The sequence below is a fragment of the Urocampus carinirostris genome, chromosome 2 (genome assembly GCF_059441175.1).
Source record: "Urocampus carinirostris isolate Australia breed hairy pipefish chromosome 2, RoL_Ucar_1.0, whole genome shotgun sequence".
Lineage (NCBI taxonomy): Eukaryota > Metazoa > Chordata > Actinopteri > Syngnathiformes > Syngnathidae > Urocampus > Urocampus carinirostris.
In genome coordinates, this window is record NC_142350.1 from 14473182 (window position 1) to 14490343 (window position 17162).

Consider the following 17162-nt stretch of genomic DNA (forward strand, 5'->3'; position numbering starts at 1 on the left):
ATGTCCAGATATTTTTCGACATCCCAATTTTTTTTTTTTTTCAGTATGTAACGTTGTTTGTAACACGAATGTTCGTAAGTAGGGGAGCGTCTGTACGTTTAATAAAAATAAAATAGTAAATTGTAAAAAGTGTCACCAGCAATTCAAATTTTTTCATGCCGAATGTTATTTCTCAAATGATGCTATTTCAAAAAAAGAAAATATCAATGTAATGCTGACATGCTGTATTTGACAGCCAGAGGGACAGTGTGCCAAAAATTACAAGGCACTCAATACACAATCCCGTGATCTACAGGTAGATCGTGATCTATGTAATGTGCATTCCTCAGATAGATATTGCTTGTGACATCATTCATTATTTCTGCTATGTATTTGCATTATAAAATAGATTTCGTTTAATACTATTTTTGGTACTTATCTCTTTGTATAGACTAGTAAATTCTAGTCAAGATAAGTAACATGCATCAAATTCAAAATGTCTTGCTCATGTGATGCTCTTTTGGTATGTGCTTAAAAAAAGGAAGAGAGTTTGACTAATTTCCCTATTTTGATTTTGCATTGTTGACTGTCAGAAAAGAAGACAAAGAGCTGGAAATAGACATTGAACGACAGGATCTGACTCAGAGTTGAATGTACAGTCGGTTAATGTTTTTTCCTCTAGGGGGCAACATTTACTTTGGTACCCTTCAGATTGTTTTAACAGATGGATGGCCTTTTAAAGCAATGACAAAAGAATATTTGTAACTGTATTTGCTACTCCTAGGAATTTATGTCTTTTAATAATTAAAGATTGTCAAAAATGTATAATATTTGAAGCACCATACAGTTCAGTTTGTTGCCTCTCATAGTCCAAGAAATTGTTTTCCAAAGTAAAGGCAAATATTTGAATGGTTCAAAATCAAATGAACGAGTCTTCTTTAATGGCAGGCAGAACGAAAGCTAACATTCTGTAAAGCTGCACTTTTATAGGTGTTGAAATGATTTGAAAATATTTTTGATTAATTTCTCTCATGCATTATTCTGTTTAATGTTCTGTAATATAAATTGAGTACCCAAACTCACCTGATTTATCCACTTCAAGGCGGCTTTTTGCTTTTAGCTGCCCACTAATAGTGACATCAGAGTTGCTCATTTACCAATCATGGCCCTAATTCGTAAAGCAGGTGAACCATCATTGGTCGTGACCTCAGCCCTGGGCGATTCTGATCATGTTGCGTGAACAGTAAAAAAAATGGCCGCCCCTTGAGATTAATTTAACGGATGGAATGTTCTCTAATATGAATTAATGTTGAGTAGATACTCAAAATAAGGAGAAAAGGCAGAATGCGTTTTGAATTTGCAAGCCAACACACGTAGAAGAGCCTTCACATATGAGAATTCCATTCCCCATTTCATTGACCCTATCCTAAGCTTCCTCTTTTTATTAAATCTTCAAGATTACAGCCCAAAGGGTGTGAAAATCAAAGAACAGCAAAATGACTGCCGGGTAGCGACAATGATGCATTAGTCCAAACAACGAACAGTGCACAATAATAGTCAAAATAAGGAACTGGAACCCTATAAAATCTTCTTTGTATTTTTTCAATATTAAAACAGAATAAACCCATCAATTAAATACCAAAACAAATGGTTTTACCTATTTCTTGGTGGCCATTTTATTTGTAGCTGTCCACTAACGATGACATCAGAGTTGCTCTTTCACCAATCATGGCTCAGCTCCAGAAATTAGGCGAACTGTGATTGGTTGTTATCTAAACACTGAATTTTATGTTAACCGGGGGTTAGGAACCTATTGCTCGCAAGCCACATATGGCACTTTTAACGAGTACGTATGGCTTAGAGACAAAATTGGCTTCTTGCAAAATTTCTCTCTGTTGTTCCAAACTAGTTCGAATGAAGCCTATTGAAATGCACCAAGGCCAACCCTACGCTGAGCGTAGAGAGCTGTCCAGTATGTATAAGGCACATTTTTAACTACAGTTTACAGTCAATCACTTGTTTAGTCTGTACATTGCTGAGGAATCTTTTATATAGAAACTCATTTAATAATATGTGTTCACTTTTGAGACATGTTATGAGTAAAATCCACATAACTAACTATGAATACGCCCAAACACCAGAAGTGCACCCAAGCAATTTGATTTGGTGAGCGTTAGGGATAGGTGGAGTACATCCCACATGCTGACATTGCTGTGTAAATACCATGTAAATTATAACTATAGCCTTATTCCCCTTGTTTTCTAACATTATCTTCTCTGTTCCTTTATCTTCTTGTTCATACCCTCACTATGTGTAAAACTGGAGTGTCATGCCCAATTTCGTTGTCACAATATGTTAGCCCATTTGTAACAATGACAATAAAGGTATATTCTATTCTATTCTTCTATTCTATCCTGGTTTGCAAAATTTCGTTTCCTTTTTTACAAAATAACTGCTTGCACCTTGTTTCAAAACCATTATTTGTAAAAATAAAATGAGTGTCAACAATTTTAAGTAATTGGGAGAGGGAGTTTAAAATGGTATATTTGTTGGCATGTGGAACACAGGCTCCGGCATTATTCTTATTTCATAAATTTTATCAAATCATTAAATGTCACTCATTAAAATAAAATGACCTGAAGAATAAGCTTTTGTGGGTTAAGCGATTTTGTTACATTATGTCTCAAAATATATGGTGTGGCTCTTTCCTGAAATAAAATCAAAATAGTTTGCTTTTATGGCTCTTGGAGTCAAAAAGGTTCCCGACCCCTGATGTTAAAAGTAACAAAATAGCTGCCTCCTCTGATGCATGAAAAGGGTAGATTTTGCTCCATAAGTAATGTCTTGCAAACAAAATTGTCATCAAAGTGCAGTGATTAGAATTTTTGTTATATAAATTAACAGGGCTATTAACTGTTTTAAAATATTAGTCAGAGGTCGTTTGTTGTTGTTCAACATGCTGACCTTAAGGATCCCAAACTGGGATCACATTACCTTCGTTGAATGTTGGCTCAGGGTCAGAACAGAGGTCATTGTATACTCTGAGGCCAACATCCATGCTTGCAATTAATCGTTTTTTTTTCCCGATATTTTTTCATGTCATCACGTGTTCATCAACGCCAGAGGGTGATTCCATTCCCCTCTTAATTTGCTACTGTTTGTTACTTCTGCACTCCCTTGGATTTAATGGCCTTGTGCGGCTTGGCAGGGCCACTGCGTTGAATGCACGCAGAAAACAACACGTACAGACCAGTCTTGTTTGCAGCCCTCGCAGTCTTTAACAGAGCTTGTTTTGTTTTCTGTCCGTAATGAGGAGAGTTTTGAAGCGTTCCCACTGATAATGTCACCAAAGGGGATGCTAGGATGCACAGGAGCGATGATCTGGGATTTGTTGGCTATTTGTTGCTGATATATGCTACTTACTCTCCTAATGTAATTTTGAAGGATCCTATTCTTGTGTTGTGTCCATAATGAGTCAGAAATGTTTTTTAAAAAAAATCATTTTCATGGTGATTACAGAGCTCTAAGGCTGTGGCTAAGTTTACGTGCAGTGACAGGGTTTGTACAGTTGCTTGAAATCCTTAGAAACACTTGAATTGTAATGTTGTGTTTCCAAGGATTGAATTTGGGGGGAATGCATGAAATTGTTGCCATGTTTTACTTCAGCTTAAAAAGATTCAACACTTCTCTTTGGTGGCTTCGCTTTGCCTTTGAATTTCTTTCCTGGTGATTAATGACGGCCGTCTTGAGTTTGTACGTTACTGTTCTATGAAGTATCTTCACCCCCTACCGGCCGCGCAGGTGCTTGCTACACTTGAACAGGGCACTATGAAATGTTTATTATTGCAAGTATTATGTATCAATTATTGACATTTATTATGGGCCTTGAAAAAAATGATGCCAGCGTTTCCTGGTGGTAAATTGTAATGGCAAGAACTTTCTATTACTAAGAACGTAAGCTACATTTTGCCCAACACTTGCATAGGGCAGATTTGTCTCGGAAACAAATTAATTTGTTGTTGTTTCAGAACTTAAAGATCATATGTCTTAAAAAATGCACATGCAAGATTAAAAATCGCATATGTAAAGCCTAAATAGATTTTTGGCTCCACGAAATACATGATTCACACTGGATTTTTTTCAATTATGGTACTGGAGAAAATTAAATGCTTGAATTTGGCCATAAAAAAAGTGAATGAACCAAGGGTTGACCACTGTCCTTATATATACAAGGCAGATGTTTTAGTGGTTGGCTCAGCCTTTTTTAACCATACCTCTACTAATCACATCCTGGTAATACCATAATAATAACATATCAACAACATAGTAATAACATGACAAGTTGCTATTTTAAAAATACATATGAGATTGAGAGCTCTTTGTGCTCACTAGTAACAAAAGATCAGCTCCCAGCTTCAGAAAGTGTTAAAAAATCAAATCTATACTTTATATTCTTTGAATAGATTTTATTTGGGCAATGTGCCTGGAGATTCTACCTTGGCTCCAAAAAAGGTTGAAAAACCCTGTTCTAGGTAACGGACCTCAGTCACTCCCTCCCTTCACACTCCCCCCTCAGACCCTCTCTCACACTCTCGGTCTCTTCGCCTGAAAGAGCTGGCTTCAGCAGTCTCTGCGAGAGGCGCATTGCTTGTGTGGAATTGCACCTTTGTGTGGGGCCGCTAGGTGCGCCATCATTCTTGCCGCATGCCGGTACCGTTCCGCAGAGGAATCCCCCGCCACCCCCGTGGCTTCTGTTTACAGCGGCAAAAAAGAGGAGGCGCGCCGGGGAGGTTTACGACCTGCCTCTTGGATTTCACATCGAGATGAGCTTTGGTTTTGGCCGCTTCTACGGGAATAATCTGTGAGAGGGAACAGCGTGTTTTCATGTGAGAGGGGCGACTTGATTTATTCGCTTGCCGCTTCCTGATGCGGTCGGAGCGGGCGAGTCGTGTTTGTATCGTGGTGCTGGAGGAGGAGGAGGAGGACGAACCCTCCTTTTCGCCCCCGCCTCCTCAGCCCAAAGCGACCCCAGACCACAGATCACATCACGTTCTGGACAAGGTGAGCAGGCCTCATCTTTTTTTTTTTTGCTTACTGAACTTATGAATGGAAACATTTGCTGGGGTTTGATTCCGATCAGGTGTCGCAGCTGATATTACACAAATAGATCATCTAACTAAAAATCCATCGCCCCTCCGTACATGCTAATTTTAGCAACTGTTTAATGATTGCAGGTTTGGAGGGATTACCACAAAGCCAAAGTCATTGTAGTAACTAAAGCCAGGCTTGAAATGTTGCAGCACTTTGAAGCACTTGCAAGACGAACCATCACACAGTGTTAGTTTAGTCTGTCACCTGTTTAGCATGAGACAATCATCAACATACCTGGCTTATTTTTAGCTAAGAAAAGGGAGACGGATACAAACTGTGCCAATTTGTTGACTTACTCCGTACAGTGAGTTCCATGTGGGATTTGCAAGGTAAGTTGTCATTGCTTGATACTGAAGCCTTCATTTGACAGCATGTAGAAAAATGAAGATAAATGAAAACTACTTATTTTGCACCAGTTGTATTTTACTAACGCAGTCATTATTGATGCATGCAGTGTTTTGAATGTCTAAAGAACATACTTATAAATGGAAGAAATAACATCTCAAATAATCTATCATTCTATCCGTCTTGAGTTCTTTTGTTCTATCCCTCATTCTATTGTTCTATTTATCGTTCCATTTATTTATTTATTTTTCCACCCATCCCCCAACCCATTCATCCAAAATTCTTTTTTAGTGAACATTTTTCTTATACCAGCAAAACAAGTTGAAATGTGTTAAAATCATACTTCAAATGAGGAGAAATAACTGTCAATGCGGCAATATTTGTATTTGTATTTTTTTACTGTGTCATCTAAAATCACTCTGAGAAAAGAAAAAAAACCCTCAAAACTGGTGTATTTATTGTGTGCACATATGGCTGCCAATCGATGTAGTTCCCATGCATTTATTTTTGATTTGGCTTCTAACAGAATCAGAAGAATGAGTTCCAAAGTATTTTAGGCAATGCCATCTGCTTTAGAACTAATTGGGTGGTACTTGGACAATGACCTGCTGGGAAAGCAAGGATTTCTCTTTAAAAAATAAATTATTTCCTTTGTCATCAATTGTACTTGCTGCAGACAAATATGTCTCTTTTAGATTGTATGAAACTGTTGTTTATTGGTTGACTTTAGCTACTGTTTGGTACATCATGTCTGTTATTCCAGTCAGATTTACGTGAGGTTTGGTCACTATTAAATGCCACAGCTTCTATTCTCTCATAAACAACTCTGGCAAGCACACCCATTGTGCATTACCACCTGGATTTTTTGAGTGTCGTCATCAGACACAGATGCCTCTTGCGTAACACTTCCGGTGATGGCGATTATTACCGTTTTTAAATGACAATGTTTTTCTCCTAGCCATCCTTGCTCAGAGCCATCTTCAACGTGGATCCGGATGAAGTTCGGGCCCTCATATTCAAGAAAGAGGATGTCAACATCCAGGTGAGGATTGGACTCTTTTACTCTTCCCTGATCTCTGTCTGGTTGGATATATTATCCTTGTTTTTCTGTGGTGGTCAATATTGCTAGGGTCATCACACTGGCTCTTCCTGGAGTCAGCAAGATTGGCAGTTACATTACCCTTGTTTATAGCCCTACTCTGATGATTGCCCTTTGCAGGGTGTTTTTTGGCTGTAGTTCCTTTTTGGCAGCAACATAGAAACATGAAGGACAATTGCAGATTGTAATATTGGTCCAATTTGGAAGCTGTATCATTTTGGGTGCCCAAAATAATAAAGCTGTTTTAAAAACACACAAAAAAAGCACGTGTTTTTGTTTAACAGGATACTGAAAAGCGGACACCACTGCATGCTGCGGCTTACCTGGGTGACGCTGAGATCATTGAACTTCTCATTCTCTCAGGTAAACTCCACATATTTTCTGCAAGGATTTTCCTGGATATTTTTATGGTGCAAAGCACTGTGGGACTTGCAGTACAGCAACAGAGGATACAGGCAAACTCCAGCTTAGTCATTAAAGAAGCCTCATATGTAATGGTTGATTTCTCAGGGACATTTCAGTTTTATTTCCTGCCCACATTGAGAAAATATACATATTTAGTGGATGCAACAGTTGTATTCATCCACATTCCGTGTAAGTCCATCATTCTGGCGAGCCACATACAAGCACAACAGATGGGACGCTGCAATGGAGCACACTTTTGAAATAACAAGCACGGTAATTTTTTATTGATTTTGTTAAATGACGTGAATGACTTTTAATGATAAAAGTTAAATGCCTAAACAATGTCCATTTTTCGTCATTATATCTTTAGTGCAAGTGCCACTGATAAGATTACTTATACTACTGACCTGTAAACATAGTTATTTGAAATTTCACGTTCTAAAATCTGTGATGTACCAAGGACACGAAAGTCCAAATGTGAAATGGCGACGAAACACTCATGTTTCAAAATGAAGTTATTTTCTGTCAGTTTGCCCTTAGGAAATTTGCAATGCTGTAATGGTCCATAAAAAAGGATTAATCCTCCTGCAGAATGTCCTCGAATTGTATCTCTAATGGTCACATGCTCCAGTAGTGTCTACTCATTGCCTTGTGACATAAAGTGGCTGCGTCCAATCGCAACTGCTGATTCAAAATCAAGCATCAAGCCCCGCGCAGACTTGGCGCCATTAATGTGGGGAATTTGGCATTGACACTGTTGGCTGCAAAACGGTAACGGTGTTGTCCCCCGCACACCTTTAGCCGTTTTCAGCTCTACTCATAAGTTGTCAAGGTTATGTGTTTTTGGTTCATGTGAGTCAGATAACAAATACAAAAACAAGCTCATATTTACTACTGACGAAAAAAGGCTGCCTCGCATAAAATATGGCTTAAGTCCTATATTTATAGACCACAGCGCCAGGGCATTTTCAGCATCCCCATGATGAATCATACTAATGTAGAATAGAGCCAGATTGCAACACAGACGTGAAAGGCTTTTTCTGTTGTCATCAAGGGTTGTCACGATATTGTACCAAAATACATTTGCTTGTCATCTTTCCTTGACAATTAAAGGAAACTCCATTCACTGGGCAGTGACTCGGATAATACCGAAAAGGAACTGCGGCGTGTAACTTTTCTGGCTGCATAGTTTGTGGGTTAAAAAGTTGAAATATTATGATTACAGTATTGCCTCGGTTATCACTGTAATGAGGATAGGAACCCCCTGCAAAACATGAAAATCTCGAAGTAGCGATACCTCTTCATAAAAGCCCTCCAAGGGTCAAACTTACCTCGATATCGACGTCTTTACCGACGTAACCTCTATGACGGTAACAAAATAACAACTATAGATCTAAAACAAAAACTGAGTACTACAGCCGAATGAATGGCATTTGTTTTCATTATATACAAGTACAAGAGAATTGGAGGGCTCCTGTTTTCAGTGTAAGAAAGCGATTCAGAGAGCGTCTGACTAGCTGCACGCAAGCATCAGGTTTCATCAAATTGAGCCAGGTTTCCGTGATGGTTAAAATACAACCGTTCAGAATGTAGTGGACTTCTACGAGTTGTTGTTCTGGGTCATCCTTTCCATGGGTAATGGGTCTGGGTTTGGTGAGGTACAGGCTCAGCAGGGGTAGCTTGTGACAGTTGTTATGTAGCCTAGCCACAGTAGGCAGGACTTGTGGCGCCACTCTTGCCTTCTCTCTCGATGCTGTCTCTTACCGGACCCGATGACAATCCACCAAGCACCCGCTGGTGATGACAATTTCTTTGCGCACTTCTGACCTTTCTTAGAGTCTGATTTAATTGCTGAATTTATTTTCACTGTAACGAGCCGCTGCAATACTAGTTTTTGCCTGAGCCGTGCTTTGCAGTTTGTTTTGGGTGCATACATTGACTTGTGTGCCATGCTGTTTGAATGACAGCATACACCATTCTTTCACAGTCGTGAACACAGACAGGCAAGCTCACCAAACACAAAGCCCTCGCCACACTGGCCCTGTGATAGCTTTTGCTGTGTGCTGTATGATGCAGAACACAACGGATGATATGTTGCTATCAATTACAATGAAGACAATTCAATTCCAAATCCGCCAAGCAGTGAAGCAGTAAACCAAAGCACAAGGTAACATGGTGTCTCTGTACATTTTAAATATTAAATAAATTGCCATCTGGGCTAATTCCAGTTATAAATTATATGAATAATGTTGTCAAAAAGGCCAATAGCCAGTGACATGGCGCCTGGTGCACACGGGGCTTTACAGTGTTTTTGCACGCTCTTTGCTTTCTGCTCATGCCAGGATGCAATATGATGACGATTTTGGCACCTTGTTCACCAATGTAAGGGAGGTCAAACAACAGGTGCAGGTTCTGAGCTATTTTAACCCTCAAATCTGCCATTGACAATCTAGTGAGTTTTAAATCCTACAGGCACCATCTTCTTAGTAGACCCTGCTTTCTGTCAGTCATTCAATCTAATCAAGCTTTTTAAGGTTTAAAGTATTGGAATATGAAGGAGGAGTTAGTTAATATTATACTTGTTGATATATGTATTTCTATTTTTCAGACTATCAGTCCCACTAGGCTAAAAATGCACACTTAAAACAGTGTCAATTTCTTATTCATAGGAAAGAACACTACAGTAATCCCTCGGTTATCGCGGTTAATCGGGACCACCCGCAAAAAGTGAAAATCCGCGAAATAGCGACGCCCCTTCAAAAATGCTTTAAAAAAATATATATATTCTATTATATTATTATATTATTATTTTTAAATTTTTTATTATTATTATTTTTTGGACCTGCGAAGCTCTGAACCCGCGAACGTGGAACCACGAAGTAGCGACGCCCCTTCAAAAATGCTTAAAAAAATAAAATAAAAATAAAAATAAAAAAAAAAAAAATATATATATATATATATATATATGTTTATTTTTTAAATTCTTTTATTTTATTATAAACTTTTTTTTTAGACCCGCGAACGTAGAACCGCGAAGTAGCGAGGTCCCACTGTAGTTTTCTCCTTTGAAAAAAGATGCTACTGTTCTGCCTAGAAGAGATATTTGATCGTTTTGTTTAGAAAATACGCTTGTTAAACCCTTGGCTGTGAATTCTCGTTTATTTTTTATTTTCAATTAAATTTCAACGAACATCTGAACACAAACTGAACAAACTACCTCAAAAGAAAAAAGGGATGACAGGTTAAAGCCAAAGGCTCAAAAGAGACTCGTACCCAAAATAACAAGATGCTTTTTCTATCAGTCACAAACAAATGATCATCTCTCACATAATTAAAACAACCATTTGTTGATTCATTTACACTGACAACAAAGATTCCTAGCTTTCTGCAAAGAAGAAACAACCTTAGTTTCGAGCTAATTTTCTTCTTTACTAGATACAAGGAGTTTGGATGATGCTTTCTTAAATTAAAAGCTTTTAAAAGGTCTGAGCGGATTAGAAAGCAAGTTTCTCCACAATAGTTTGGCATTAAAAAGTAGGTAAATAAATGAGTTCTAGTAAAAGATAATTTTATGTTCAGGTATCTAATATCACACTGTATTGGATAGATTCACAATTTATTGTCTTACCATTACTGCCTTGTCGTTATTGACTTTTCTATATATTTGGATTGTAGCATTTGTATGAATATTGTGTAAAATATGAACTGAAATAAACAATTGTCAATCTCTTTTCTTTTTTCTACAAGGAGCCAGAGTTAACGCCAAAGATAACAAGTGGCTGACCCCTCTACACCGTGCCGTGGCTTCGTGCAGTGAGGTAACCAAATCAGCTTGAATCTGGGTCACTCCATGTCAAATTACAACTAGCCCTTTTTGATTTTAATGAAACCTGGTATAGGATAGAAGAGAATAATCTTTATTGTCATTTTGACAACGTAGTTTGCATTGTTCACAAAGAGATTTGACATGACACTTCAGAATGTAATTGACTTACAAAACTTGTTGATTTGGATAAAACGACACTAAATCTAAAATTAATGGCCTATTGGAGATCAGGACCACCCAGGATCTAAAGATTTCCCATCAACCTATTTTAAAACCCTTCTGTCTCGAAAAATATTTGGTCAATTTTCACATAACGGGCATTGTCGGAAAGGAAATACTGTACAAGAATAATAATACATTTGCATTAATTCTCCAGATTGCTCATCATTATAGTAGTTTAACCTATTGACATATTGTTCAGATCCACAAATGTATTTGCCATTTATTCAAGATCTAAAAAACCCATTTCTTGATAAATGCTCTCTCAAGATTGAAAATCACGTGTGTAAGCAACAGATTTATTTAGGATCTGCAAAATACACGATCCACACCAGATTTTTTTTTTTCTAATGGTACTGGAAAAAGTGCTTGAATTTGGCCTTGGAAGAGGTGTACGAACCCTGTGTCTTTGATCTTACATTTGTGCCTTTGATTCTTAAAACCAACCTTTCAATCTCAGGACGCGTTGTCCGTCCTGCTAAAGCACAGCGCCGATGTCAACGCCAGAGACAAGAACTGGCAGACGCCACTTCATGTGGCAGCTGGCAATAAAGCTCTGCGATGTGCCGAGGCTTTGGTTCCGCTTCTGAGCAACGTCAACGTCTCCGACCGGGCCGGGCGCACCGCTCTGCACCACGCTGCCTTTAGCGGACACACGGAGGTTCGGCTACACTCTATAAGATTTTTACAGTGCCTTGCAAATGTATTGGCCCCTTAAGAACTTTTTGTCATATTGCCACATTTCAGTCGTCAAACTTAAAGCTCAAAAACTGACAATATTTTCTAACAATCAACAACATGTGAGACAATTATTTTTACAAGACAATCTGTGAAGCCCTTTGAGACTCTTCGTGATTTAGGGCTATACAAATAAAAATGACTTGACTTGACTTGACAAGACAAAGGTGTTGTCAAAGTATTGCCCCCCCTGTTCTTTCAGCTCAGCCAACTGACACCAGAAGTTCCCCGATGACTCTTGGTTGATCCAATGTTTAACTGAATGACTAACTATGACAGAGTGCAATAAATCTCAGTTTAAATGCACCTGCTTTGTGGTAGGCTCAGAGGTCAGTGAAAGGAGTCACTGGAGAACAGACAGCATTATGAAGACCAAAGAATACACTAGGCAGGGTCTGGATAAAGTTGTGAAAAAGTTCAAAGCAGGAATAGGATACAAGAAGATTTAGCAACATTTACACATCTCCCAAAGCACAAAACCACTGTAAACTTGCCAAGACCTGGCCATCAGATGAGACCAAAATTGAACTTTTGGGGCTGAATCCAAAGAGTTACATCTGGCGTCAGAGTAACACTGCACATCACTGTGAAAACACCATCACCACTGTCAAAAGTGGCGGTGGCAGCATCATGTTCTGGGGTTGCATTTCTTCAGCACGGTTTTGAAAGATTGTCAGAGTGATATGAAGATCGATGGAGCAATTCTGGCATATTATCTTTAGGAGTCTGCAAGAGACCTGAGAATGGGGCGCAGGTTCACCTTCCAACTGGACTATGACCCTACTCATAAGGCAAAATCTACAATGGAATGGTTTAAAACTAACAATATAAAGGTGTTAGAAAGGCCAAGCCAAAGTCCAGACCTCAAGCCTCGAGAGCATTTGTGGAAAGATCTGAAAAATGCTGTACACAAAAAAATTACCATCAATCCTTACAGAAGCTGGTTTGTAAGGAAGAAAGGGAAAATATTTCTGTTTTAGAAGTGCAAAACCTATAGAGACATACCCAAAAAGATTTGTGGCTGTGATCATTGTACATTGTACTAACCGAAAGGGGGCCAATATTTTTCCAACGCCTACTTCGCATTTTTTTTATTTGTTAGCACAATATATGTTGGAAAAAATATAATTTTTTTCATGATTCTGTCTCACATGTTGTTTATACTTAAAAAAAATAATTTGAGTTTCAAGCCTAAAATATAGCAATATGTCAAAAAGTTATTGAGGGCGGGCTTGTTAGTGGAGTGGGCTCACTACTTTGCAAGGCAGTGTATGGACACTTTTTGATGATATTTTTAAATGCAGATGGTGAAATTGCTCCTGTCCAGAGGAGCTAACATCAATGCATTTGACAAGAAGGATAGGAGGGCCATTCACTGGGCTGCCTATATGGGTAAGATTACAGCCAGTTATGAAAAGCATTACACAAGTAGACCGAGGGATAAGTCATTAATCCGTTCTGAGGTGGGGATTGAAATGTGAAAATGGAATAGCTGTTTATTGGGGCATAAACAACAAAATAGTATTATTTAAGTACTAATTAAGTGTCACATTCATATATATGATTAAATAGCATTATAAATAAATGTACAGACGCTCCTCTACTTCCAAACATTCGAGTTACGCAAAACGATAGATACGATATTTTTTTTCGGGATGTCGAAAAATATCTGGACATTGCTGTAAGTTAGATTTTGTATTTCGTGCACCTTTTCCCAAGCACAGGACATTACTGCAGTGTTTCTTTCCGCCGCTACTGGCGTGTGGCGCTGTGAGAGGTCACTCAGCTTCCACCGGCTTCCTCTTCCTGTCACAGCTGCAGTTCATGTGTAAACATATTGTACTGTATCTGCAGCGCGCTAAGAACTTTGACATTTTCATTGTTTAATATCTAATGCATCCATTCAAGAGGGTTGGTGTAAAGTGTAAAGAAGAGACCAGCTGATTCATTTGAAATAAAAGTGGGATAAGAAAGCTTGATACGGTTGAGGAAAATAGTTGGATCTCTTTTTTTCGGCCATTTTCTACCTAACTCTTAAACCTCATCTTCCAAAAGTAAGTCACACTTAACTCAATTCTTCTTTATAAAGCATATTATTTTACTAAATTTGTATTTTTTTGTACGAAACAATACATGTTACACATACAAGCCTTAAACATACTCGTATAAACCTTAAACATACAAAATATTGCACTAAGGCAACTAATGAACAAATTCAATTTACGAATGATTGTCTGGAACCTCTCATCCCATCTCATTCAGACGTAGGGCACCGTCTGTAGTCTGAAGAGAAACAGGAAATCTTCTTTACCTTTGGTGTGACGTGATTTGAGCCGGTCGAGTGGAGTAGCAGGGGGATGCAAAAGGGGATGCAGGATTCAAATTAAAACAGATATTAAAACATCCACTTGCAAGAATTATCATGCCCTCAGAAGAATGTGTTGCTTTAATTGCCTCCTTATTTCAATAATAGGCAGGACCTTCAATTGGTTGCGGCGATGCCACTTGCCTTCTTCGTATTATTTGATAATTGCAAGGTTAAAGATTTTGAACTGAATGAAAAGAGGTAAAGGCATTGTGGGAGGTAGTTCAGTAGCATATCGGCGTCTTCATGATGCCGTAACGCAAACTAATAGCAGGCCATAATCTTATTTGGGGTTGACCAATAGCAGACAGGCTTCTTGGAGACGGGCATGCAAATTAATTTGTTGTTGATGTCTTATGCTGGGGAAACAGCTTCAAAGAAAGGCCAAAAAAATACTTTATTCAACACTGTAGAGTAAAAATGGCGTAAGGTGGGGTTTCGAGATCCTTGTCTACTGAAATGTGATTTTGTTCTTCCTCATTTGTTGTAGGTCACCTGGAGGTTGTGAAGTTACTGGTGAGTAGTGGAGCTGAGGTGGACTGTAAGGACAAGAAAGCCTACACACCTCTGCATGCAGCTGCCTCCAGTGGGATGAGTAGTACCGTCCACTACTTGCTGAGTCTGGGGGTCCAGGTCTGCTTTTTAATCCGTTTCTACCTTGCTACCTTGTGTCAAAAGATTCAAATGTATGTGTGTGTGTTTTTTGTTTTTTAGGTGAATGTGGTGAATGCCTATGGCAACACGCCGCTCCATTTAGCATGCTACAATGGGCAGGATGTGGTGGTCAGCGAGCTGGTCAAGGCAGGGGCTAACGTCAACCAGGTTTGCGGAAATCCATTTTCATCTTGAACCCTGCCAAATTTGCATTTTTATTTTTTTTATTTTTTTTTGTGGCGCTCTCTTTCCGGCTAGGTCAACGAGAGGGGGTTCTCGGCTCTTCATTTCGCCTCCTCCTCACGCCAAGGGGCACTGTGCCAAGAGCTTTTGTTGGCCCACGGAGCACACATCGACATGCGGGTGGGCTCCTTAAAAGATCAGGTTTCTCTGTTGTTGTTATTACGCAATCTTATAGTGCAAGAAGGACGGGCAATTACCATGGAGAATGTTTGCACCTCAGTGTCAATCAAGACCATATTAACAGCGCTGATGGAAATGGATTTGAGGGCACACGAAGCCTCGAGATCCATGACCATATGCTGCATGGTGGTGGGGGCGACATGGTCTCAGGGCTGCTGGCAACTAGCGGAATATATTAGAAGAGTCCTTGTCACTGTCAGATTATTTTGCTCTTTTTCAAAAATTATTTTTCTCATTTAATATATGTTTAACTTGTTTTAATCGTTAAAAAGAGAAAGATGGATATTTAAAATGATCATCTTATTTTGCATGAAAAATTACTTTGACTCTATTTTAAAATAAACATATTAATGCAAATCAAGATTAATTTTCTAGTAAAAGTAGTTAGTTGATTAAAATAATTATTCTATAGAAATATTTTATATTTATTTTTACAAATTATTATTATTATATTTGTATTTTATTTACTTATTAATACATTTGATTTATTTTTTTTTAAATATATTTTGAATTATATTATTTTTACAATAATTATATTAATTGCTTAATGAATATTTTGCATTTTTGCACTTCTACTCTATAGCATATGAATAACCTATACTTTATGTTGATAATATGTGTATCATTTGCCTTCATGTAGGTTAATAGTCTGTAATAATAGTTTGCAATATTCTTTGATCTGTGCACCCCTTTGAGACTTTTTATTGATGATGATTCTTAAACATTGAAATATCAAATAATCCTCATGTAGATAGATTACTTTTAATTAAAAAAAACATAGTAAATATGAAAACAATATATTTGTATTTAAGTAAAACCAGATAAAACACTTGATTTTTTTTAAATAGTAAATGTTGATTTGTTTAATAGAATTAATTGTTTCATGGAAATCATACTTTTCAAGTAATATTTTAACGTGTAAATTTAAAAAGAAAAAAAATCTAAAAATAAATTTAAAAAAAAAGGATCCTTAAAATAAGCGTTTTATTTCATAGAAAAATACTACAAAAAAATAAAACAAGTCATAACTGTATTGTAAAAAAGGAAAAACTCATTTAAATATGGCCAGAATATTATTACTCTAGAAAGTAATCAAATGCTGAAAATTTGCTCTGATGCTACTTTTAAAATATATTTTAAAATCTCAACTACCCCCAAGGATTATAATACCCACATTTGAGAACTGTTGTTTTGCACCACATTAAGTAAAACATTAAAACCTGAGCTCATCGTACTAAACCTCCTCCATACACTACAATGTGTTTAATGCAGAGTTCTAAATAAACATCCACATTTTTTTCCTCCATGTAGAGTAAAGATGGAAAGACTCCCCTCCACATGGCAGCTAGCCACGGCAGATTCTCCTGCTCTCAGGCTCTCATTCAAAATGGTAAGCGGGGGATCCAAAATATATTTTTTTACCTGTTGTAACAAAAGCAGCGCTCTAACATTTCTGTGTCCGTAGGAGCCGAGATTGATTGTGTGGATAGAGACAGAAACACGGCCCTTCACATCGCCGCCCGCTATGGCCACGAGCTCATCATCACGGCGCTTGTCAAACACAGAGCTTGCCTTGCAAAGTAAGTCAGAGAATGTTTGTGAGTTACAGCAATGTTTCCTCATACCGTAGAAAGTATCTGGCGGGTTGTCAGAGTTTAATTGGTCCCACCAGGGTCCCATAACTTGTATTGATAGAAAATATAACTATATTTTCAAATATATGAATGTGAAGTTAATCAAAAATTAAAGATACCTCATTTATTATAAAGATCGCAAATCCCATTGTGTGCTAATTTGCTGTGGTTTTTTTTGTGTCATTCACTTTTGGTTATTTGGTTGACTGGTTAATATGTGTGGCATCGTCCCTGTAGCACAATTCATTTCTGCACTGTGTAGGGGGTGTGGTCGGAGGGGGGGCAGCAGCAGCATATTGAGCACAAGAACTGGCCTACGGGGGA

At 38.0% G+C, this 17162-nt stretch overlaps 1 protein-coding gene across 2 annotated transcripts in view; it reads left to right on the forward strand.

The window, feature by feature from the left end:
* Window positions 1–17162, forward strand: part of ankrd28a (ankyrin repeat domain 28a) — a 40266-nt gene that overhangs the window by 2887 nt on the left and 20217 nt on the right. Inside the window, exons 1-11 of one of the 2 annotated variants that reach the window (XM_088329024.1) lie at window positions 4599–5040; window positions 6434–6517; window positions 6859–6937; window positions 10727–10797; window positions 11485–11685; window positions 13067–13154; window positions 14618–14760; window positions 14842–14949; window positions 15040–15144; window positions 16516–16594; window positions 16670–16784. In XM_088329024.1, coding sequence (XP_088185150.1) covers window positions 4906–5040; window positions 6434–6517; window positions 6859–6937; window positions 10727–10797; window positions 11485–11685; window positions 13067–13154; window positions 14618–14760; window positions 14842–14949; window positions 15040–15144; window positions 16516–16594; window positions 16670–16784 — 1208 coding nt within the window. In that variant the 5' untranslated portion in view covers window positions 4599–4905. Of the gene's footprint in view, window positions 1–4598; window positions 5041–6433; window positions 6518–6858; window positions 6938–10726; window positions 10798–11484; window positions 11686–13066; window positions 13155–14617; window positions 14761–14841; window positions 14950–15039; window positions 15145–16515; window positions 16595–16669; window positions 16785–17162 lie in introns of those variants that run through there. The other variant, XM_088329023.1, reaches the window with a different exon arrangement.